Here is a 26652-nt window from a genome sequence, read left to right on the forward strand (position 1 = left end):
ACTGATGGATAAATATGTTTTTTGATGGTAAAAATTCAGTTCCATTGTATTGATTGTGGGTTTATATCTGCTAATATTTGCGTTGTTATCGTTTCTTTCTAATTTTCATAATATATTTTTAAACAAAATTATTCCTAGAGCCATTCTGAGTGTGTCACTGAAGCATTTTTAAGATTGTACAATGCAGGATTGATTTATCAGTCTGAAAGTTTTATATCTTGGTGTTGTTATCTCCAAACAGCCATCTCCGATATCGAAGTAAGTTGAGAAAAAAAAGGAAAATTGTTTCAAATTATTATAAGTAATTTATTGATGTCAACTCAATATTTCTGTTATTCGTAACAATGTATCGTCGCTATTGGGTAGAAGAATAACAATCTGTAAACTACACCATCTTTACTAATTTGATGTATTATGGAAGTTGTATTAAAATGGATGATACATTTTGAATTTTATCTGAAGTTCCAAAGAACTAACTAAAGGTTACATGAGGAAGATACGTTTTTTCTGTGGTTGATTATATTCTGAATTCGCTTATTTTATTCGTATGTACATCGAACTTCTGTGATCAAAGAATATGTTTATGATTACTTATACAGTTAAACTGAATTGTTTTATATACTGTTCATACAAACTAGATTTGCAAAACTATATGTTATTTATAAAATTAAAGCGTATGTATTTGGAGCAGATTTATTTTCGATGTTTGTTGTCGGCACTTAACAAATGTATTACTCAGTGTACTAGTTTTGTTGAGATAAAATGCAATCAAGAGTAGTTTTTTATTTAGATTTACATTAAACATTAGCTAATGACCTTATTATTTGATTAATTATAATAAAATCAAACGAAACTGAATAAGACTAGAATTATACAATAGTTAAACCATTTTATACCTTTTTAATCACTGAGTCACAGGTTTGAATACCACTCCACCTACTTCGGTATGGCTCAAAGCCAAGTACATCGGTCTGTACTCATTAGTGAGTTAATTATAATGATAACATCAGTTCATTTACAAACACTAAAGTATTTTGAGTTATTTCAATAGTATATCTATCAATCATAAAACTGATTCAATTATTTATCATTCGACATAGCCAAAGATTTATGTGTATTTTTGAAAATTAAAGTCAAAAATATCATTACTAACAATAACTCTTGATCATTAAATCCCGTTTATGTCTTAAATGTATGCTAATTTTATGTCCTTGTCATAAAATTTGTTTTTTCAAGATTATTCTTTCTTTTTGTAACTTTCTTTTTATCTTGATTCTTTTTTTATTTAAAAGGTTGAATTTCGTGATATTTCAGAGTCGAAATTTCTCAATATACCAGGTTATGAAAAGCCAATTGAATTCGGTATAATGGATTATTTTGCCTATCGTGTGATAGACCCACCAAAATCATCATTATCAGAATGTAATCACTCTGGTTCAAGGTAATTCTAATAAATGAGTCACAAACATATCACCATTTCATCATCAACCCCAAGTTACTCCTATTTGATGAGGACTAGTGAAACATACACCTCTAGGTTCTTTTTTAGAGGCTTTCAATCTGTTTGCTAGTGTAGTAAGTAATTGGAATAAATCCTAAAACTCAGCAGTTTGCCTCTAGTCATTTACTTTTTGAGTAGAAAAAAAAAGCAGACTTTTAGTTTTTGAGAATGTCTATAGCTAAGGATTAGATTCTCAAACGTTACATAAGTATTATATGTCCCTCCGTGAATTCTTTAGTTTTAATAAATGTGCATTTCTGATAGCTACTGTATAATTGACGTAACCCTCAGTTTTTATATATTAAATTGTACTCGACTACTGAATACTTAGCGTTTAGTATATGTGACTTATGACTGTGCAGTTTTAAAGTAACTGTTATTTCTTCTCGAATTAGAACCCGAGCCACCCACCTGCATAGTAAGAGAGAGAGAAATACACTGCCAATTGACTTTCTGAACTCTGATCGTCCTCTCATCGAACTCAAAGTGTCATCAAATGATCACTTAGTAACTATCTGTTTTATGTTATCTAACCCTCATTCCCAGTTGGATTCTACTAATTAACCACCATAATTTAGTTTAAATTTTTCAACCGTCACTACTGGTTAGATTCATGTTTCCTCATTCAATTATTGGTTATATTTCTAGATGGGACGAAATAGTTATCGCGACTACCCGTTTAGAAACAATGCTTGCTAGTGTAGCTCTAGTTGTCCATCCAGATGATAAACGTTATCAACATTTAATTGGGTGTTACGTAGAACATCCATTCTATCCAAATGAACGTCTTCCGATAATTGCCGATGCACAATTTGTTCAGCCTGAAATAGGCACAGGTAAGGTGTATGGTATAATTTAGTTTTGTTTAGAATATTCATTCAACAAACATGTAGGAGAATAATATATTCTGAAGTAAATTGGAGGAAACACACCACTTTGGTACAGCTTGATGGTTAAATATAAAAAGTTATCATTATTTTTTCATACACATTATGTATTCTAAATAAAATAAAATGTTATAGGTACCTAGTGATATTATTTTTTATGGAGAAGCGCTTGAAGCATGTGTATCACAGTCAACATATTGTGAACGGGTTGCTTGCATTGGAATTAACTCAGTTTGTAAAATGTTTGTATTTTCCTCTGAAATAACGTTCGGTTTTCTCCCTTACATTAATGAAACACTAATTTGCCTTAGATGAATATCTACACTAGATACTCTGCCAGTGTCTAGTCTACAGGACTTCAACACAACTGTGATCAAGAACACGTAACTGGCCTAACCAGAACATGAGTATATTTCAACGTCAACAACAATAATAACAAGGGGTAGGAAAATATACGACACATCTAGTAACCTCTGAGACTATCTACTAGTCTGACTAGGTAAACAATTAATCACTATTTTCCTCGCTCACACATCACAAAACTCTTGGTTCTATTTAACTACGGCTAGTAACGCAAACAATAAATGCAATTCCAGTTATATTTGTAAAAAGTGTGAATAGCGCATTAAACAGAATACAATGAATTCATTTTATTTCTTTCAGTTCAAACTATCTATTTACAACTCGTAACATTTATCATAATTCATTGTAAACACGTGTATTGTCATGTATTCATTTTTGAATCTATACAACCACCCTATTCAAACTATATTGTCATTATTTACCATTCTAATCAGTGTGTTGTATCTAGCGATTCTGCTCGGTTCAGCCAACTGCCGTTTACGAACTATCGAGATAATTCTAATACAAACCCGTTTAGTTGATCACTGACACACAGCTCTTCAATAATAATTCCTACTCCAAAGACAAACCAACAATTCAGAAAGAGACTTGATATTTATGAAGACAAAATAAAATTGGAACTATTCCCTCTACTTATAGTAACCGATATGACCTTAGGATATGCAAATTGGCAGCAACCAATCAGAAAGTAGCAAAGATCATACGGAAATACAAATAAAAAAAGGTCCTCATGGTTATTGTTACAAGAAAGCATCAATACATATTTAAAAAAATTAGATATTATGAAATCTTTGTAACATAGTATTTGAAAATGTTATTTAGCTAAAACATTTTATTTAACCTTTGTTACTCGATGTCAATATATCTTTAAAATGAATTGTAACCGGTTACATTTACATAAGTATGTTATTTGAAAATACATGTTGTAACTAGTTGATGTTTCCTTGCTCAGGTCGTTCTTGTTCTTTCCTCCCACTTTGAACTTTATCAAAGTGTGCTATGATTTTGAAGTATATTTACATGAAATATATGAAAAATAAGTTGTTGAGTTGTTTAGTTGAATCTGAGTGAGAATTAAATGTTTTATGCATACTAATACGGTATTCACAACAAGTCTAAATAAGCAAACTAAAAATACCTGAAGAATATATATATATATATATATATATATATATATATATATATATATATATATATATATATCATGAATATATATGATTGTCCATATGCGTCAAAATAAGTGAAAACACTTCTAGATTTCTCTGTTAGTAATTATCAGAAATATAAATTTTCGTCGTAACTAATACGTTGATATTTTGCTGTGTATATTTTTCAAATCCCCCCTATGACTATAAACCTTATCATTAGAAACTTTTTAGTAGTCTTTATTCATCAGGTTTATTACTTATTGAACGTTGATTCTATCATGTCCCCCATAATTAACTTAACGGTGTATTCATCTCAAATTCTTACCAAATGTCAACTCTTAACCAATGTTCAACAGTAAAGTAATGTGTTATATTTATGTATCATATTCTGAAATTTTCTTTTCTTTGTGAACAATTGTTTTTTTTTATAGTCTATATTCTGATTATTGTACTGAATATCAGTTGCAGGCACAGGATGATATCGCTATGATATGTTATGCCTGAGGTTCAGTATTTGACGGTTTGATAGTTAACCGAATGTATTTTTTATGACACTAAGTAGATCTTCATCAATCATATTTAATTATTATGTATTATGATACATTTAATTAAATGAAATCTAAATTACTGGAATACGATATAAAGTTACTCACTTAGGAGTACACTTTTACTAGACAATTGGGACAAATAATTCCATGTGACAGTTGTTATAGAACGCCGATAAAGCTCTACTCGTTACTTTTTATCGGATAGAATTTTCACAAACTACTTGATGACATTCTAAATTTAATTAGTTCTATTTCATTCTTGGTCTAACGGTCATTAAAGTATGGCTACAGAATATGACGAAACTTTTGGTATTCACCGCTAAAAATTATAATACTAGGTCAAACAGCTGTTAAGTGCTCCTATGTTTTCATTGGCACCTCAAATAAACTCAATCTGTGATAAACAGCAACTAAAAAATAAACTGATTCCAGCAAAATCCATTTGTTAAATCTAGGGAAATTTTGTTCAACATCACTGAAAAATCGGACTATACTGGTGTTTATTTTTACTAAAAAGCATCAAGGTACGTGGTAATTTTTCCAGTTACTACCGTCTAAATATATGTTCTATATGGATTATAAAATTTCTACCATTAATCTTCTTTCAATTTCAATTGATTATAAGGTGTTGTAAAACTCAGCCCAGGTCATAGTCAAGTTGATTGGGAAGTAGCAAAACGGCATCAACTCCCTATTAAACATGTATTTGATAATTCTGGTTGTATAACAAATACGGGAAGTGAATTCGATGTAGGTTATTTGTTTATAACAATTTCTTTTGAAAATCTTTGTTCATTGTTTTTATTTTATTATTTCCTATTTTTTTTAAAATCAATATGTACTTTACTAATTTTTTAGAAACGAACATGATAACAATTATTCAATTGAAATCTTAGTTTTAATGATAGATGGAAGGATATAAATTTTAGAAGTTATATATGAAAAGAATCCATTTAATATTGCTTAATTCTAAAAAATAATTTCAAATTAGCTATTGGCATTGACCTCTGTCAGTCAGTCAGTAACAACGTAGAACTTCGTACGTACGTACATCAGTTCGAGTTGCCACACCACATTAGCACGAAGATGCAGTGGTCAATTCAAATCCCGTAGTGCTAGATGTAGTAAAATTATAAGCTGTAATCAGAAAAATTAGGGTTTGAAGATGTTATTCAAGGAGTATAATCCAGTGAAATGAATTTGGAAAGAGAAAAAAGAAAGGGACATGAAGAATTCAGAAGATTAGAATTTGGGAGAACACAGAGAGTGTATGCACCTGCGCCATTGCAAACCATTTTGAGCCATGTCATTCAGGGTCTCTAACCATCGGTTGCTATCATCTCGTGGTCCCCAACCAGGTAGTCTACACCTACCAACATGACTCAGTCCACTTGTCAGTGACTTCATAGACTTGTGCCATGTTTTGGTCTGGCCATCCCTAACTTTCTTCCAACCTACTCCTATACCACTGAACATCAGACGTCTAGGCAGTCGGTCGTTGGGCATACGTAACACGTGTCCCAGCCATCTCAACTGATGAAGTTTCACTACGTCATCAATTGATTTGACATCCTTACCTAGTACCCGTTTCCTAGCAAATGTATTACTTACTCGATGGTCCCAGGATATACGAGCAATGTTTCGAAGACACCTATGATCAAATACTAGTAACCTACGAATATCCTCTACTCTTACCAGTCATGTTTCACTGCCGTAAAGTAGGACGGAACGAACTGCTGCGCAGTAAACACGTCCTTTGGTTGATAGACGGATATCTCGCCTACACCATAAATGACGCAAGTTGGCAAGAGCTAGTCGAGCCTTCTGTGTCCGTGCTGAGATTTCGTCACACACCAGACCACAAGGACTGATGAGACTTCCAAGATAAGTGAAGCGATCGACACGCTCAATTACTTCACTCCCTATCATTAGTTCGGGTGTCAATGCAACCCAATCCTGAAGCAACATTTGGCATTACTTACTTACTTACTTACGCCTGTTACTCCTCGTGAAGGAGCATAGGCCGCTCACAACATTTGGCATTGACCTGGTGATATTTTATTGTTTTGAGAAAAAAATGGTTGAAAGTGTCCTGTATTGCATTTTTTTCGACTGGACATTCATTGTCGTAAGACGATATGTAACAATTCAATGTTCGTAGGTCCATTCGTTTATTTAAATTTAATTATACCTGTTACCTCACATATAGCATAGGCCATCAACCAGGATCCTTCAAACAATTCTGTCTTGGGCTCTCCTTTCTCGTTGTGTTTACAAGTGCTATTCATTCTTTTTTATGTCTGCCTCTAATCTTCGACTCAATGTGTTCTTTGATCTTCATTTTTTCCTTCCACCTTGAGGATTTCAAGTTGAGGCTTCCCTGGCAATGCAGTTTGACTTCTGCAATGTTTATCCTAACCACATCCAGCGTCTTTTCTTAATTTCTTCAACTGGAAGCTGATTTGTTCTCCGTCGCTCTAGGTTGTTGCTGATGGAGTTCGGTCAACGGATCTGAAGTATCTTGCGTAAATAGCTGTTTGTAAATCCACTCAATTGTAACATATATCAAAGAGTGACGTTGTGTGGTATAATTATCAGTCTGAAGTTTCTTTAATATTACAGTCACTTGTTAATAGTTTGGATTAAGAACGAATCTTTTTTTATTTTGAACTACCATTGTCGACAAGAAGCTCTGAACCTCTATTTGTTTGCTACACGACACTTTTCATTAAGATGTACCTATAATCTTAAGGAAACTGATCGCTCTTGATGGATTCGAACCTGTGTCTCTGAACGTTAAAGTATAGGCCATTACCAATGAAATATTCCGGCTGCAATGATCTCCTGTGAAGTTGAGTTATTTACAATTAATAGATCGTTGTGTAGTAACTAACGTTATATTTGTCTAACCTTTTATTACTGATAGACTTCTTCCGACTGCCTTACATCTCAAGATAGTGCACACGATGTTGAATCACTAATGGCTGCATTGCAATGTGATCAACAGGGTTTGATCCACACTAAATGATTAGACAAGCATAGCATTGTTCACTACTCAGTAATTAATCATCCATAACTTTCATCTTGTTTATGTCACAAGATTTTTTATGTCAGTACGAATTTAAACTAAATAGTCATGAACTTATTTATCATCATTGAAATGAAACTCCACATTATAATTTGTTTATCATTTATTTGACTAACTTCAATATATGCGTTTATCATTAATTTTATTTCAGGGATTACCCAGATTTATAGCACGTCAACGTTTAGTTGAACAACTCACTAATCTTGGTCTATATAAACGTCGACAAAATATTGGAGCCAATGGAGGTCGAACTGCATTATTGCCAATTTGTTCTCGTTCTGGTGATATTATTGAACCGATGATTAAAAAACAATGGTTTGTACGTACAAAAAATTTAGCTGAGGCTGCAGTGAAAGTAAGTTAGTTTGTAATTAAATGAAATTTTTTTTCTGCAAGATAATAATTAATCTTTCAACAGCAAAATGTAATTATTTTATCGGATTAATCATATTGTGTCTACTTTTGATTTTGTTATGCCTTTGGACGATGAACATAGCTTATTATGTAAATTTTTGATGCATAGATCGTCTCATGGGTCATAATGCCATATTGTTCAATTTGGGCACTGATAAAACAGTATCAAATTTAAGCAAATAAAAAAACCAAGCGTACTACTTAAAAGCTATAATTATATGAGTTTCTGAATTGTAGAAAAGATCTTCAGGCTATAATAACCATACATTAAACTTGTAGAAGCTGTCTTACCTTATATTTCAATTTTTTTTACCCTACTCTTACTTATTATATAAAAATGTCGTTCGGGATTTTGGTAGTTCAAACTCAATTCATCAAGTAAACGACTCTGATATCAGACAGAAGTTCTAAATAATTATGATTAACGTCATGTAGCTTTATCAGTTGACTTGTTTGATCTTAATACATAAGACTTCTATCTAGTCCGACGCATTACGCTGGGTTACATATAATTCAGTTTAAAAAAGTCTACAGATCAATAGATCAAGATATTGGGTCGGTTCATGAAGTCATTGATTATTAGTCTCTGTCATGTAGAAAAGTACTAACTTTGTGTTTAGAAACAGTGAAATAATCCAGGTCTCTAGTGTAAGACTATAGGTGATCTGATTGGAATTAGTTCTTTTAGTTACGATGTGCCTTCAAGAGACATTACTATATGTTATTTATTCATACTTGTTCAAATATTATATGTATGAGTGGTTATACCCACAAACGGGTGCTAAAATTAGTCATAATACATTTCACAAACATTGAGTGCCTCTAGGAGTGTTCATCGCAAGAAACTGCGAGTTATTAAATAACGATTATAGATTTAGTGAAAAGTCTTTGTGAATAGTATAATTCCGATTCATTTGATTTTTATGAATTTCGCTATTAAATCATTGCCCCATACATTGAATTCCTTATATTTAGTTTCTGACAGATGTGCTTTCATTTCAAATACTAGTAGCAATATCTATATGAATATATCTGATTTTCTATTTTTGCATATATCAGGTGGGTTTTGTGGATATTATTGTAATTTCAATGGTTAAGATCATGAGTCAGTTGAAGCTAGACCACTAGGGAAAACCTGGAAGCACTGGACGGCCGTTTCGTTCTATTGTGGGACTCCTCATTAGTATTTTTTACTTATTAGAATAGTAGAGTGACTTAAAACAAACCAAGACCTTTACAGTAGTGTAAGTAGTTATGACTGAGTACATTTATATCATTAGTGATTATTTTCTTAGTCTACTAACTTTTTAAAACTTTTCTTCTTGTGCTTTCCGATTTCATAGTGTATTCTGATCGGATTACATAATATTTTAAAAATTGAAGTAGCTATGTTGTTGAATTTATTTATATTTTCTAAAAATAATTTCATCTATTTGTGATCTCATATTATGCTTCAAGGCTGTCCATTCTAATCAGTTGGAATTATTTCCAGCAAATCAAAAATTAATTTGGTCGGAATGGTTAAAACCAACAAATCATAAAGATTGGTGTATAAGTCGTCAGCTTTATTGGGGTCATCCTATTCCAGCTTATAAAGTGAGTTATTAGCTTGTACTTTTCTACTATTTCATGTTTAATTGAATCTCTTCTTCATGTTGGCCTCTGTTTCAGAGGTTCACGAACTTAAAACTGTTTCTTAATAGTGGTACTTTTTTTCAACACTAACCATACTCCTTAGACTTAAAGCATGATATCAAATCTCTTCAATTATTCTAGGCATTATAAACTTATTATAAGTCTAAGACAAACATCAGTAAGCTATTCCATTATGTTTCTGATCAATATTAATGTTGTTTCTTCTTTTTTTCCCTAATATATCTAACGTCAAGGTTATTACGTCCAACTCAAAATCAAATGATGATTGTGATAGTACGGATCGATGGATCGTAGCTCGTTCAATTAACGAAGCTGTAAATATTTTGACTGATTCTGGACTTCAGTCGAATGATTATCAGCTTATACCAGGTGATATATATATTGAAAAGTTCATTATTTTTAGAAATTTTATGGTTAATTTATTCAGCGTCTTTGTTTAATAGAATAGAACTTTTATGGTAATAATATGAATAATATCATCTGTTACTTACAGTATGAAACGGTGTTTTTTTGTTTTAAGAAATGTTATTCAATTGTCTAGTATTCATGATCAATATCAATGTCGAAGATGTTTATCAAAATTAAATGTCTTATCAGTAATTTATTGTAGTAAATTATTTTATTTTCCCATGACATTTGTCATATGTTTCTTATCAGAATGGGGATTTGTACATAAATCATAAAATGTTTTCTTAGTTATTAAACTTGTTGTTCATTACAGATCCAGATGTTTTAGATACTTGGTTCAGTTCTGCACTATTACCATTTTCAGTATTTGGTTGGCCAAATGATGTAAGTTTATTATATGGTGATAGTTATAAATTATGTAATAATATGTTTAAAAATCATTTAGTGAATACTGTATTTATTTTCAGCTATGGCTATTTGTAATTGAAGCATTAGTGTTATGAATGTGTTGCGGCTACTATTACTTACCCACATGACACTGATCCTAACTTTTGAACAGAATCAGACAGCATGACTACTGAATCATTTTTTTCCGTTCTGATAATTTTATTCTTTACCTAGGAAATTATGACGTTTAGCACAAATATACTGCTTATATTTGTGTCCTTGTAGTTCTACACTTACGAGTCTCATGTATGTTTGTACGTGTGTCTATTCATTCATTATTTTATACAATGCTTGTTTCCTCATCTCACTATGCATTATCTATTTTGAGTTATATTAACTCTTTTAGTGAATAATAGTTTGAGTAGGCTTATTTACCATCTTCGCTTCTTATTTGTTTGCTTGTCTGCCGAAATAAATGTATGAAATATCAACATCCGAAATACTCGCATTCAACATTTTATATCCACGTTATTTCCAGCGAGATTTGTCTACAGAGTATATACGATGTAAGTAGGATCTATATTTCATCAACATTATATTAAAGTTAAATGGTGAGCATCTAAAAACTTTGATCTTAGGTTTGAACCTCTGACTAATTCGATCTAAATAACCTCATATTATCTGTGTACTTCATCATACTAACATATATTTCATCAATAACAGTTTGTTCATATTGTTTATAGATTAGATTTAATTATCTGCTGATTATTTTGTGCTCTTTGAGTTCATCCATAGTGGTTTTTACTTCACAATCACAAACAAGTCTTCATTATTTGTGTTAATATTAACTATCAGTTAAAAATTTCTTAATTAACCACTTAAGCAAGTGAGATGATTAATATCTTTGGTCAAGTAAATCTTTTTATATGTAGCTGACATCAACCTATAGACTGTTTCGACACTTTCTAATTTACAAGTGAAAAACCAAGTTAAGCGTACACCTTACGTACAAAGAAATCTTAGGTTAGAAAAACAAACTTTGCATTGATTACACCGATATCAAATTATTTGTTGTAATAGGAAGCGCGCCACAAATTTCGAACGATAAAATTCCATCTCCACACAAATCCTTTTAAAGTAAACTTAATCATTCTCCGTTATTGTTGCTTATTTATCATTTCTTCTTTAATAATTCATGTACATTTGTTTCTAGATTATAATTCGTTATTACTGTTATGGAAATTTTCCAATACTTACTTCATCTGTATTGACACATATATATGTGTATTCTTAATTTAGACTAAAGAACTACGTTTCTATCCTCTGCGTTTAATAGAAAGTGGACAGGATATATTATTTTTTTGGATTGCTCGTATGGTTATGCTTGGTGTATTTCTAACAGGACAAGTCCCATTTAAAACTGTATGTACATCAAAATTGATCTACTTAATTGTTGGTTATCATTTATTTTTATCGATTGATTGGAATAACCGAGTATTTCGAATAAACTATTCTTTTGTTTGTGTAAATTTTTATATTTATCATCGTCATTACCCATCAATCATCATCAAATGCAACATGATCAAATGTTAACCAATTTTATGTAAATTATATTATCCTATTGTAAGATTTAAATTACACAACGTGAATTGAAAGAACTAGAGAAGAAAAAAAACTCAAGTTATACTGGTTGTTCTATATTGTTGAAATGAAGTGAATTACTCGGAACAAAAGTTTTTGTTTAAAAGAATAACATTAACCTACTTATTAATATTTAATTTGAATGATATTGTTAGAGTAGATCGATTTGTGCACATGGTTCATGTTTTGTTATCAATTCAGATTATTGATAATGATGCTGATCTATCATCAGGTAAACAGTATTTTTATAGTGATAGAACACTGAATAGTAGTGATTAATGTCATATTTGTCCAATCCTTAGTGCGGATCAAATTCTATCGATCAAGTTATATTACAGACAACTGTCTATGAGTGGCTCAGCGTCAACATTATATAAATATCTCAGTTCTACAGGATGCTAGTCACAGCTTGTATATCTCAGTGATAACGTCTCCAACTTCGCAGCTGGGTTCTGCTGTTTACCTTACTTGGACCACTAGTTTTTTCAAAACCCCGGGTATGCCTTGCTCTCGAATGCTGACCTCCAACCACCTGGCATCTAAATAGTGTTTTTAATATTCTACTCTATTTTATGTCAGTTACAAATTGGGTACTTACTTATTGACGTCATAAAGTTGATCGTTAATATAATAGTTTCAGTTTACTAGTATTCTTGTTGCGAATAGTTTGTGTTGTGACGAACAGATTAATTTGATAAAACACTGATGAACTAACTTAGCCTAAATGATGAGTTCTGTTAATATGTTTCACTATATAATACAATCATATTATTTTACAGCATAGAATTGTGGAGATTGTTGAGTTTCATTCAGATCATGAACCGACCAGTGTTAGACCACCATTGAAAACCTGGAAGTACTGGACGGTCGTTTCGTCCTGGTATGGGACGCGTTAGCAACACGTATCCACGACTCTGGGTCCGGGAATCTAATCCAGGAAATTCGGCCTCGTGCGTGAACGCTTAATCTCTAAACCACTGACTCGGCAACGAACTGTGTTAATGTCTAAATTCAGTCAGTCCACGATCGTGTGTGACAATCTTCCATCGACCTCGGGGGATAACTGTCTCACACCCAACACAATTGAACATTGATCGGTTCATTATTTTAATGGAACTCAACAATCTCCACAACCCTATACTGACAATTATCATTCCATAATAATTTACTTAATCAATATTACTTTCCAATAAAACAAGGTCATTTTACACGGTTTGGTGTGTGATTCAACTGGTCAAAAAATGTCTAAGAGTAAAAACAATTCAGTGAATCCATTGAAAATGATACATGGGATTGGAAACCTTCCAAAGGTAAATTGTTACTATATTATGCTCAACACGGTAGAATCATCAAAACCTTGTTTTATTAGATTCTTAACTGTATAAGTAGCTAGTACATTTGCGTGACGTGTTTTGGGATATATAATCTAAAGTTATGTAATTATAGGTAACTGTTAACTTCACTGAAGTATAGATTTACAATAATCTCAAATAGCAAATGGCATGGAATTGGAAAGGTATATGCAATTAGATTTTAACTTGGAAGTTCAATGGCAAGGTATTTATAAATAAATTTAATATATTGAAGATCAATACGAACTGGACATGAAGTGTCCCCTAGTTTTCAACGCTTCTACAGTTAGTATTGACCAACGATGAAGAGTAAACTATGAACATAATAGTTTGTGAATCTAACTCTCAAACTTTCTTATCACATTTTATCTTCTATTTCGCCTTTGATGTTTTAGTTTTTCTTCTCCCTCTTTTCCTCGTTTTAATTCTGTTCTTTTAAACAAAAATTTTCCTCACAATCAAAGTAGTTTCATTCTAAATTTCTCGTTATCTTTATTGATAAATTAACCGATCTTTGATCTAATATATAATGTTTTCAATCCCATTATCTATTTTCGACTATATAAACCTGTAGATTAACTCACTCATCACCAAGTGATTCGACATGAATCACACTCTAAATGTAAACCACAACGAAACCCCCTAGTTGCCCAAACACAAGTAGATGAAGCGAGATTCGAACCTGACACTTTATGGTTGAAAATCAAACACATTGATACTTAAACCAATTACTTCCTAAAATTGAAAAGATAGAAAAGATTTCTTTGTCATTATTAGTTTTGTTATTATGATTAACGGTTGTATAATTAAAATAACTGTAATAAACCCATTCTTTATTCTTTTGTTTTGTTTCTTATTTTCCTGAATGTCATTTCTTCTGTCCATTTTCTCGCATTTTTACTCTTCATCAATAATTATTCCTACGGAATTTTCACTCTGCTTTTCAGAAATTAATTTTTTTCATATTTCTAAATGTTGTTGGATGTATTCACTGGATTGCTTACATTTTATTATTTGATAAGATCTGTTGATTATATCCTTAAAACAATCACCTGAGTTAAATCCTCCTCCCTCACCACCACCACGGAGTGGTTCGGGGTCTTCGGTTTGTTTTGTATAAATAATAATATTATTATCATTATTACTTTTGTTGTTAACGATAAATAGTCAGTCAGTCAGCTACAACGTAGGACCAGGCACATCTGTGCATTGATCCAATTTGCCATACCTCATTAACACAACAAGATGAATACCGAATTCATAGAAGTAGTTAATTCAACGGTGGTAATATATAAAAGAAAGATTGCATATAAGGACATAGTACAGGAAGAAAGGACGATAAATAGGTGGTGGTATACATGTATATATCACTGATCATAATAAATTTTTTCCATTTTGAAGTAGAATATAAAAAAAGAATAAATTGTGTTGATCTAATAATTAATAATAAAAGACTATAAATTATTTCTTACTTCATTCGTTTTATTTATTAAGAACTGATTTTATTGCATCAAATATTTTGCATGTTTTTATTTAACTGATAGTTCAATGTTCATCACCCATTTTGCCAGTATAAATTGTAATTTATAATTTACTGGATAACTTTTTATGTTTATTTATCTAAAATAAAGTTTAGAAGAAAATCTCTTTTGTATGGTCCAGCATTGTTTCGAAGTATCTACGCTTTTTCTCCTGTTGTATCATAGTTAAATATGACACAACATTCACTTAACTGATGTTACCTTCATATTATTGTCTTCTAGATAGTACATGAATGAATTATACATAAATGTTTTAAATATAGAATTTGAAAGCTACGGTGTAGTGTTAGTCATTAGTTTTAGCCCATAATATATCTTATTCTAGTTTCCGGACATTCCATTCTATTCATTCTACTTGAGTCATGTTTTGACCTTGTTAATTATTCGCTTATTAGCCTTGACTGTTTTCACATGAGCGTATATGTGTGTACACTTCATGTCCCATGACTCATCACATGTCTGTAGTTTATTTTGTCTGCCTATAAATATTGAGTAATGCCCGGCTTGAAATGGGGTTGGCTTCCCAGCCATCTTCCATACGCTCTAAATAGGAGTCAGATCAAGCGGGCACAATAACAGGCTTGATTTATTTTGTTAGGATTCAACACAATGCCTCAGTCACCCAGTGTGTTTAATCTATGAAAAACCTTTTCTGATATTTCAAAATCAGTGTAATGATCATATCAAATAAAATGTAAAGGCATCTCATCAGAAACAGTATCGGTTACAGAACGTGTAATAATGGTGATTTTTATTATAACCTTTTGTCAACTAACTGAATATTCCTATTGAGTAATTAAACTCGTTACAAATTCTTATTAAACTCAGAACTTTCAAGTGTTAACCTTTTTCCACGCATTTGCTACATCTTTTAATCCATGTCACAATCCATACAATTTTATTGTGATGAAATGAGATTGGTAAATAATATCAGGTTAGACATATCTTCATGTTTTTTTACTCGTCCCAGAGTAACTCTTTCCTTATATTCGAATTCTGTAAGTTGTCTTGTATTTATGCATCGATTTCCTGCTACTCGTTTTTTGTGGGTTCTAATCGAGTTATATCTATCTCAGTTCAGTCATGAAGTGTTACTATCCACTATGTACATATTGTATTGTTCAAACTCGGGTACATAAATGCGTTGTTTTTGGCAATTAACCTACACCTAACTAGTATAAAAGTCATCATCATTTTGATATAATTTGCTTAAATTATTCCTCCTTTTATATCTTTCTTATGAATATAAAAAGTTCGATTGAAGGTAAATTGAATTAGTTTGCTCTTCTTTTAAAATTTAATGTATGGTTTTGTGTTTTTTCTTAAACTGTTTACACATTACGTTCTTTTACTATTCTTTCAGGAAACTGTTGGATCATCGATTCAAGTATTAGGTGCAGATGCTTTAAGAGCTGCATTATTAACTCATCAATTATCTCAGTCACATATTAATTTTGATGAGAATGTTGTATTGGAAATGAGAAAATTTTGTAATAAGGTAAAATGAAATGCCAAGTTTTTATGATTTAGTTTTCCAATCATTCGGTTGATTCAATAATTTTAAACTTGATAGTATTGCATGATGCAATGCGGTTACTTTCAATGTAATTTATAAATGAAAGAAGAATTTAAACTAATAACTTATTAGTCTTAAGGTTAGTTTAAGCTATTGAGTTATGGTCCTTGAGTTTTAACTAGTAAAGGTGGAATAGCTGAAAGTTTGTGTTAATCCTGATAATAGTGGTTTCTAATCTAATCTCACGGTGTTTTGAATAAATCTACAAGAACATCTGATATTCTGTCACTTCATAGCGACTCCTTCAAAAATTCAATAGCTAACCACAATCTTCGTTTTCGAAATGTATCCCTACAGAAAATGAGAAAAATAATCCCATATCATATCAAAATTCATTGTTAGGTATTTCGAAAGCTGTAATTTACAACAAATTTCCGTATCTTTATATGATGAGTAGAATATATTTAGTTCAAACAATTTCGCCTATTATTAAAACTTACAAATTACTGAGATGACTTTTGTTGGTTTTGTTTCAACTTCTTATGATAATCCATAACCCTTACTTATAAAAATAGTTACATGTGTATAACGCCTTAGTTTCAGGGAAACAAGTATAATATGGGACGTTATGATTGATTCGTATATTTGTCTTTTTTTAAACGTCCGACTACTTTAGTAACCGTCGTTCTGTGAGCAGCTACACCTCATTTATATTCTGCGTAAGTTTGTAACTGCGATACCAATAAATCATGTTGATTAGTTTGAAATGAAGGAATTAATGTGTTCGAAATTTCATTGATAGTTAACACAGTATTACATTTCTATTGAGTTATAAATGAATAACTTCTAAAGATTTAGACCCTTTTACATGGATATTATGTTTTCACTAAAATTATCATTTTAACATAAACTATGAATTTTAAGGGGATTATTTCATCTTATTATGAATGTATAGATCAGTTATGTGAATTTTTGCGAATTATCTTCGAAAATTTGTGATTTTGTAAAAATTAAAACTTATGAAAATGTCTGTCATGAATTCTAATTCTATTTCACTAAACTATAAAGACCTGATCCCTAACTATTGAGTTTATGACATTTTTGAAAACTTAGATGTAGTTATCAAAATATCTTAGTACGAAGTATTGCTTCACTGTAGCGATAAACCCAGAGCTTCAGTATACAATAGTTTTTTTTTCTATAGATGTGGCAAACAGCTCGTTTTGTTTCGATTCAACTTAAAAAGCAAAATGTATTTCAATCAGTTTCAAGCATACATCACAAATCACTTGGTACCCAGTGGATAGATTTTGTGGGAGGATTATGTAAAGAAAAGGTTAGCTATTATCATGAGTATTATTATTATTAAAGATTGTTGGTCTATGTGGAAACGTTTATAAATAATTTTGATGTGTAATAATAAAAGACTAGCAATCGACATTTGGCCAACTTATTATTAACAGTTATCACTTTTTACGTAAAATTATTACCAAAATATCCCTCTTTTTCCAGAATTAAAACTATATATTTTTTATTTGATCACAATTGAATTGGAAAACATGTTTTTACGTAACAAAGTTTACTAATTTTTCATTCTGAATAACCAAATACACATATCTTAGTCCTAAACTGTTCATTAAGGTGACCACTTACTACATTCAAACTTATTAGTGATGCGTGTGGTGTCAATTTCTTGTTGTTGTTGTTGCTGTTCTAACAATAAAATGAACTTTCTAATCACTCAATTAGTAACGTATTCACGCATTTATTGATTTGGTTGGTTGTTTATTGCATTCTAGAAATACTGTGTATATCGGTTTTTGAAAGCATTTGGAAGTAGAATATAATATCTGATATGAAACAGTAATCAACAGGAGAACTTGCATTTAGATTTTATGCTAATTGATATTTATCAGTAAGATGCATTTAAAATTTTAAAAAGAAACTATTGCTTTTCATGCGATTCGAATTCACATCTAAGGTTACTTATGAAAAGCAATCTATTAGAATAGATTCTAGTGGTTCTCACATGGTCATTTTGTCTATCATTTCTTATGATTAGTTACAGAAGTTGAAGGTTAACAATTAGTGAAATTGATGTTTTTTCGTGCTTGGCTAAAGTTAAGATCACTGAGCAGTTTGTTAGACATAAATAACTTTAAGTTGACAATCAAAATGGAATTATGTATCTATTTTTCCATTTTACTCTTGTCTTAGTTTTATCATTGAAATATGGTTGTAACTGATGAGGTCCCATAACGTAGACTTGGTTCATCTCATTTGAGATATCTTGGTTATCAATAGGTAGCAGTATGTACTTTTTAAATTTTCAGTCCAATTTTTCTTTGTAAAGATTTTATTTATCGTATTAGAATGAATCGGAATATATTTTTTTGAATTGTTTTTCTTTACTCTTTTGTCACAGCAATTAAGGTTGTTTGATATATGGATTATACATAAATTATGTCGATTAATTCATTTGATCAACTTATCATGGACAGATCCTGAAGACATTGATCATGGTGAAAATAAGATTCAGACTGGCAATCACAGGCTTAGAGTCGATTTTGATAATGAAAATTTAAAATGGTCATTCCATCATGGTGTCAAAGGGATGCAAAATTGGTGGCTGAATGATCTATGTTCCATTTACCTAGAAGTAATTAAAAATGAAGGTGATTATTTTGCAAAATTTTAAATGGCTTAATAATAATCTGAATGAATAATTCATTTGATGACAATAAACTCTCTTTATCGTAAACAAAGATGGATTGTGACTAATAATGGAATGTAGGACACGTTTCGCCCTATTCAGGACTCGTCAGCTGAGTTTACATACATCTGAGTCGATGTTTACTCTTCAACTCGAACCTAGTACTGTTCTCTTCATACAACATCGCATTACCCACTTATCTAGTTAGTTTAGATAGCCTCTGGATTATGCAATGGAAACTCAGTAGCTGGTTGTATAACGTGATAGCGTTTGAAGCGAATGCTTTAGGTTAGAGTCCCAGAGTGAACATCAACTCAGATGTAGGTACATCCAGCTATTGAGTCCTAAATTGGACGAAACGCGGATCCTGGATCCCGTTGCTAGCCACCATCCATCTTTGTTTATGGGACTTGTGGCCTAATGGCAATATCAATGCAATCCGCACAAGATGCATATATACCAAAAGAAATTGATTGCTACCAGTTGTAAACATCAATGAGAAGATTCAAACAACCAATACAAATTAAATAATTCTCTATATTCGTTTATAAGCTACCGATCGCAAAACTTAATAATAGAAGAATAAATGTGGATTTTATTTCAGTACGTCAACATTCTAGTCAGTTAATTCGCCAGATAGAATATTGAGTTGATAGTTTAGAATTTTCAGTTTGATTCCGATTGCAAGTGATATTTCATTAGAATTTCAGTCACTATTCTTGTATAGACCTAGTTTAAAAAGTAGAGATTATTTCAGTATAATCTAATAACAAAATATTGACGAATCACCCCGTAATGATATTTTTGTTATTGTAAATCCATGATGTCTGTGTTTTTTTTTACTGAAATTAGCCCTCATGACTAGTTGTACTATGTAAAATTTAGTCAATTAATTTTGAATAAAAACAAACATCTTAAAAACATGTCTAATTAATTGTTTATCATTAAAATTGCAATGTTTGAGTTAGATCATAGTCAATTCAGCACATATATACTATCCATAATCAATGTTTATTCTGTCTAATTTACAGATTATCAAATTAGGTTTAAATCATACGAAATAGAAAGAACTTAACTTAGGTGCTTCAACGACCGCCAACGCGGTCGTGTGAATTAAGTTAGTGTAGAAGGAGTAAGTTTGAAAAGAGCTAGGAGTCACCAAATCAGAACATATCTTTAGTTTATAAAATCATTTGTTGTTGGTATGAGCTATGTATGCAGGTTGACCGGTTAAAGCAAGCAGCATTATCGTATCTAATGGTTGGAGATGTTGGATAAAATCCCTTCCTTTATCGAATAATCTCATCTCGTTATATTAATGTTTTGTTGTAACCTCAACTGATCCACATATGTTCTAGGTTTTATGTTTCTTATGACTGACTCTTTAGTTAATATTTTGTTGTTTTGTCCATAATTATCAAGATTATTTCAGAGTAAAATTGATGAAGTTTATCTTATTCTATTCTAATGATTATAACAAGAAATATATTTTTGAGGATTTATACGTTGTAACTTAGCAACATATCATTTAATCCATGTTGACATTGTTTCCGCTAACCCAAATACATTTCAATGCAATATATGTTTACGATTTAAAAAGAAACGATACTGTAGGAAACAATCTCCCACAGATTCAACTCTAAGCTAATCTCTAGACTGTCGAGTACAGAGTCTTGGTTTAGCCAAAGTCAGAACAAGTAAGCTATTTGGCTATATAAACTTTATCTTTTTCTAAAACATAAATTAACATCGTTAGCGTACAAACAAACAGTACGGTCTATTAATACAGAGAAAAACAGAGACAAATAACATACCGAACAGAAGCTAGAGAATAGGAAAAATGAGTCAACAAGCCAAAATTGTTTTACAATGAACATTAAACTGTGATTGGTTAATAAAGAGATACAGTCGACAAGGTCAAAAGGAGTTGATGTGGTGGTGGGCGTTTCCCTTATTATTGGTGGGTTCGTCTATCAATCACATTTTACAGATACAATAATATAACATTCTTTTTATTTATTTCAGTAAATTAGGTAAACGTTGATCGACTTACTCACAAACATTAACTGTTCAGGTCGTCAAAGTGAGAGAGTGGGTTATGAATATAATGATGTTTTATGATTTAAAAAGTATTTTCTTTAACGTATTGAACTTAGCATATTTTAAAAGACGCTGAATTGAACAGAGTTACGAGTTTGAAGACGAACGTATACATACGCATATGCCTGCCAAATATAACATCATCAGTAATATCTATTAAAAAGACAGTTTCTTCTTTTGATGAAAATAAAGAATAATACATTACTCTCATATGGTTCATTGTTATTATCCTCATCTTTAACAATTTGTTTTCTCTTTTATTCATTTAGTTTCTTCACCGTACAACACCAATTCTTTGCATATCTTATATCTTTGTCTAATGACCGGCATTCATATATTTCATCCAATTATGCCACATTTAACTGAAGTTCTCTGGCATGGTTTAAATATTAATATTGAACAGAAAGACGAGTTGTATAATCCAGAAAACAGCTTATTGATGCAACAATTTCCTAATTGTAAATGGGTATGTATCCAATTGATATACATATATATAATATATATATATATATATATATATATATATATATATATATATATATATATATATATATATATAGTACTGGAATTATTAGTGATGTCATTCTATTTTCCATTGCTTCATTCAAACTTTCTGTTTTGTTAAACAGCTTAAAAAATAACCATTATCTGTTATTTAATTTTTACCAATCTACCTGTCGTGTCAAACCTAAAATTCTAGATCTCAGCAACATGTATCGATCTTACGTCTAATGTCAATACATTGAAAAAGTGTGGCCTGATGATTGATAAAGGTGTTGAAATAAAAATACCATTTGCAGTGGTAAAATAAACACTTATGAATGTATAGTTCAGTGAGCGAAAAATGATGTCATAGGGTAACAAGTGTGGGGAACACATACACCACTGTAGTCAGTGTTTAGCCATATTGACTTTCTCAACTCATAGATTGCGATTAGTATAAATGACCTAAATGGTCAATCAATAAGGTAAAGGTAACACACGCAAAACCTGGTTGTATTTGACTAAAATACATATTACTCCATACGATTTTGTGGCTTGCCACTGTCGAAATTCTTTCATCGTACTTTCTGGTTATATACCCAGTAAAATAATTGTATCATTTACTTCTTGTTACTTGTTTTAATCAAAACATAGTCTGTAAATATTATTGTTGTTACAGTTTGAATTCTTGTATCAGAATAACTATGATATTTCATTGGATCGTGTACAAGAAATCATGTCTGAGCTAACTACAGTAGCTTCGAATGTCAATTCTTGGCGTACTTTACTCCGATCTATTCATCATGATAAATCAGGAAATCCCACGAAATTAAAGAAAATTGAATCTGATGGTATTTACTTGATAAAAAACTCTAGTGATTCAAATGTTTCAGAAGATGAATCTGCTGTTTTGAAAGCGCTTACATCTATTAACTTGAAGTCAGATATGCTAAGAAGTAATAGTTATGTTTATATACCTGTTCATAATGATCAAACTGATTGGCATTTATGTATAAATGAGAATGTAAGTTGATATTTGATTCATCTTAAATTTTCCATGAATTTATTTAGAGAATTTTTGATATGCTACTTATAACAATCGAATAAGTATATATCATCATTAGTGAGTTAAAGAAAGTAAACGATTAATTTTAATTTTCCGTTCCAAACTACAAAAAACGATGTGACTTCATCACTCATGTGTTTGAAATTAAAAATAGACGTGATTCAATGAGCTACAATATTACATTCCTGTTAAAAGTATTTCTATGAATTAACATTTCATCGTATACTTTTATTAATGATTTATGTTTTAATTTAATTTCATTATACAGGAATATGATCTTAATTGGGCTAGTAATCAATTACAACTTCGTATTGATAAATTATGTAAACGTAAAGAGGAGCTGATAAAAATAGAGAAAATGAAAAAAGGCAAAGAGAATGCACATGAAACAAATCAATCTAAGGTAATGAAGATTCGTCAATGTTCTTATGTTTTCACTCATTATTTATCCACTTCATCATGATGCTTTTCTATTTCTGCAGAACGAAAGCCAGTCAGTTCCTTTGTAGTAATATATATATAGGATTGTATAAAACGCTCAAACGATCATTTAAACCAATAAAATGAGCCTTAAAAAATAAATATTTTAAAACAGTTAAGTAGCTCTATGACCTTTTTTCATTACATCTAATTTTGTAAGGTTCAATAATTTAACGTTGTCTGTTACTTCCGGGAAGATACTAAATAGGATCTATCCCTATATTAAGATGTCAATAGATTCCTCTAATTAACCTTATTTGGTTTGAATTAAGTCATTGTTTGATGAGCGTATTGAAATAATAGAATCAAAATAATTTTTACACGAATTTTTAATTCATTTTAAAGTTACTGATGTGAATATTATTTTGGAAAATTTTATTTGAAGTTTGTTTTACTGAACAGCTGAACAATTATTCTGACTCATGGAATCAGATATTTCATTTGATCCTGTGACATGTCAACATAAACTGCATAATTATTATCTAGAACACTAGCCTATAAATGATCAGATAGAATGATGTACGTCTTAACTGTTAAGCTACAAGTTCGATCTAAGTGACGAACAATATAAAAAATATGATGTAGTATAAATAATTCCTTCATTGATATGAGTCACTTTGTCCCGTATTATCAAAGAAGACAACGAAAGAAACATATTAAGTCGTTGAACAAAATAATGATAGTCCAGCGAAGTGAACCTTCTTTTCAATAGTATCATTTTTTTAGATAGTTTATAATAAACTAGTGAAGTGTTTCATCATTAATTTTTATTTTATTGTTTACCGAAAATTATTTCTCTGTTAAACAGGACATTATATCTGTCACTTAAATTTTAGTTCGGAAATAAGATAAAGCATAAACCTCCGCCAAAAGCCTCTCCTGATATCTACTACCGATCTTAAGTGTATAATGAAAGAGAAAGTATTGCGTAAGGTCAGAAACTACATCTCATTAAAAAGAACTCTACAATAAAATCATCAAAAATTTCATTCATTCCAAAGTACAAACAATTTAAATTCACTAACTTGTATGTTATTGATGTATCTAAGGTCACTTTTATATGATTTATGAAATTAAACATTTACGGCGGCTTATATATATATATATATATATATATATATATATATATATATATATATATATATATCATATTGTATTACTTAATTTATCAACGAATTCAATCTAGCGGTTTTTAAAACAAAATAATTAGTGTTCAGCTTTCTATTTTTATGTTATTGTTTCTCTGCGTTACCTAATCAATTTTAGTTTCAGATATTGGTTAATTCAACTTACTTACTTACTTACGCCTGTTACTCCTGATGGAGCATAGGCCGCAGACCAGCATTCTCCAACCCACTCTGTCCTGGGCCTTCTTTTCTAATTCCATCCAATTCTTGTTCATTTTTCTCATGTCTATCTCCATTTCTCGGCGTAATGTGTTCTTTGGTCTTCCTCTTTACCCTTGGCCTTGAGTATCAGTCAGTCAGCTACAACGTAGGACCAGGCACATATATGCATCGGTCCAAGTTGCCATACCTCATTAACACAACAAGATGGACACCGGATTCATAAAAGTAGTTAATTCAGAGGTGGTAATATATAAAAGAAAGATTGCAATAAGGATATAGTACAGGAAGAAAGAATTAGTTCGTAGAAAGAAATATATGAAGCAATTTTAATCTCTTAGTTTAAGGGAAGATAGAGAGTGTATACACCAACGCAATTGTGATCGATTCTGAGCCATGTCACTTCTAGTGCTTCTTCCTAATTTCTTCCTCAGCTGGTCAATTCAACTAGATACCTATATTTTAACGTTTGTATATGATTTGAAGTTGCACACATGGATTATCGTATTGAATTAATAGTTTAATTAATCAATCTAATTTGTTTTTGTATTCTGTTTTTCATTTTTCTTGTTTTCTTGAATATTCTTTTGTAGATTGAAGTAATAGAAAGAAAAATGGAAAAACTTGAATATCAACTTTCTTGTTTGATGTAGTATGATATTTTTGTGGTTTATATAGATTATTGTGTCAAATTGAGTTATTGTAAATCATTAATTTTATGTATTATTTGTTACTCATTTATGTTTTATATATGGCTGTAATGAATTCAATAAATTATTTGCATAGACAATTATTCTATGCTGTTTTACTTTCATCTTTGAGGTAATTTAAAAGAAAAGAGAAACATCTACTGTTAGGCTAGTACTCTAAGTTTTATTTTGTTCCGGTTCTTTATATATCATCTAAGAATGTTTTAAGTACCTTCCGTAAATTCAAGTAATCTACACAATACATTAAATCTTTATCATTCTTTTGATTCTTACTGTAGTTAGTTGAATAACACAATTCACTTCAATGGATTTTGCTATCTACTACTGATAGCTATTTTTATTAAGTTTACCATGATGCTTGTAACATAACTCTATGTTAAGAAGATTGGACGTTTCTTTGTGTGATATGTCATTTGCATACAGGTATTCATACGAGTATTAACCTTGGAAACTAACTAATTGACAACCACAATCTTCATCAATAAATAAATGCCTGTTGTCACTCTGATCGTAGCTTTAAAAATTCTCAAATGAATTTTTCATCTAAACATGAAGCCTATGACAATTCATGGATGGCATGAGTCGAAAACTTCTAAATTGCCTTTCTTCATAAAATTGAATTGGACTCTCAACGATATAGTTCAATACTGAAGACTCAAATAAGTTTATTGATATGTTTGTGAACAATGTTAATTATTAGCTAATTCAAATACATTGACTTCATAAGGTTTATTATTACGCGTTCTCATAAATTATTCTTCATAGTACTAGCGACAAAGGTTATCACCTCATTCAGATAACTTTAATACACTAATTTCATATCACAATGTTAAACAACTTGTAGTATTGGATGATTATGTCTTATCAACAGGAAATCACTGATAAATATCTCAATCATGATTATTTTACATTAGAGTTATTTTATATGACTAGACTGTTTTCGTTATTTAGTTGTTACATGACAAAAATATGTTTCGCTCTTGTGACTCTCTCAAACCCGATTGTACATCATCAGGAAACTTGTAAAACTAATATACGGATAATCTGTGTAGGTAGCAATTTTGTAAAATACAATTGATTTTTATCTCTCAATCAGGAATTTCATAAAAAGTTATCCAATGACTATAAAATAAAATGTACATGGTTTTCTTCATGAACTGGTGGAGCGATAGCTCAGTAGTTAAGACGTTTTATTTCTAGCCACCAAATCTTCGGTACGAACTTTGCTCCAAATACTTCCGTTTAAAAAATGAATATCATCACTAGGTTTCACAATTAGAGTCTTTCTCGAAACCAAATACGCA

General features: G+C 30.8%; 1 protein-coding gene across 3 annotated transcripts in view; it reads left to right on the forward strand.

The window, feature by feature from the left end:
• The window catches only part of TWN2_1 (Valine--tRNA ligase, mitochondrial 1), a 59080-nt gene extending 33652 nt beyond the window's left edge, over nt 1–25428 (forward strand). The window contains exons 16-32 of one of the 3 annotated variants that reach the window (XM_012938778.2): nt 139–258; nt 1293–1441; nt 2150–2337; nt 5073–5197; nt 7687–7890; nt 9408–9545; nt 9839–9974; nt 10327–10397; nt 11700–11822; nt 13241–13351; nt 16298–16432; nt 17655–17786; nt 18876–19125; nt 21533–21729; nt 22426–22770; nt 23081–23215; nt 25232–25428. In XM_012938778.2, coding sequence (XP_012794232.1) covers nt 139–258; nt 1293–1441; nt 2150–2337; nt 5073–5197; nt 7687–7890; nt 9408–9545; nt 9839–9974; nt 10327–10397; nt 11700–11822; nt 13241–13351; nt 16298–16432; nt 17655–17786; nt 18876–19125; nt 21533–21729; nt 22426–22770; nt 23081–23215; nt 25232–25291 — 2619 coding nt within the window. In that variant the 3' untranslated portion in view covers nt 25292–25428. Of the gene's footprint in view, nt 1–138; nt 259–1292; nt 1442–2149; nt 2338–5072; nt 5198–7686; nt 7891–9407; nt 9546–9838; nt 9975–10326; nt 10398–11699; nt 13352–16297; nt 16433–17654; nt 17787–18875; nt 19126–21189; nt 21247–21532; nt 21730–22425; nt 22771–23080; nt 23216–25231 lie in introns of those variants that run through there. The other 2 variants (XM_051212221.1, XM_051212222.1) reach the window with 2 other exon arrangements.
• Nucleotides 25429–26652: the final 1224 nt, after the last annotated feature.

Source organism: Schistosoma haematobium, chromosome ZW (genome assembly GCF_000699445.3).
Source record: "Schistosoma haematobium chromosome ZW, whole genome shotgun sequence".
In the NCBI taxonomy this organism is placed as follows: domain Eukaryota; kingdom Metazoa; phylum Platyhelminthes; class Trematoda; order Strigeidida; family Schistosomatidae; genus Schistosoma; species Schistosoma haematobium.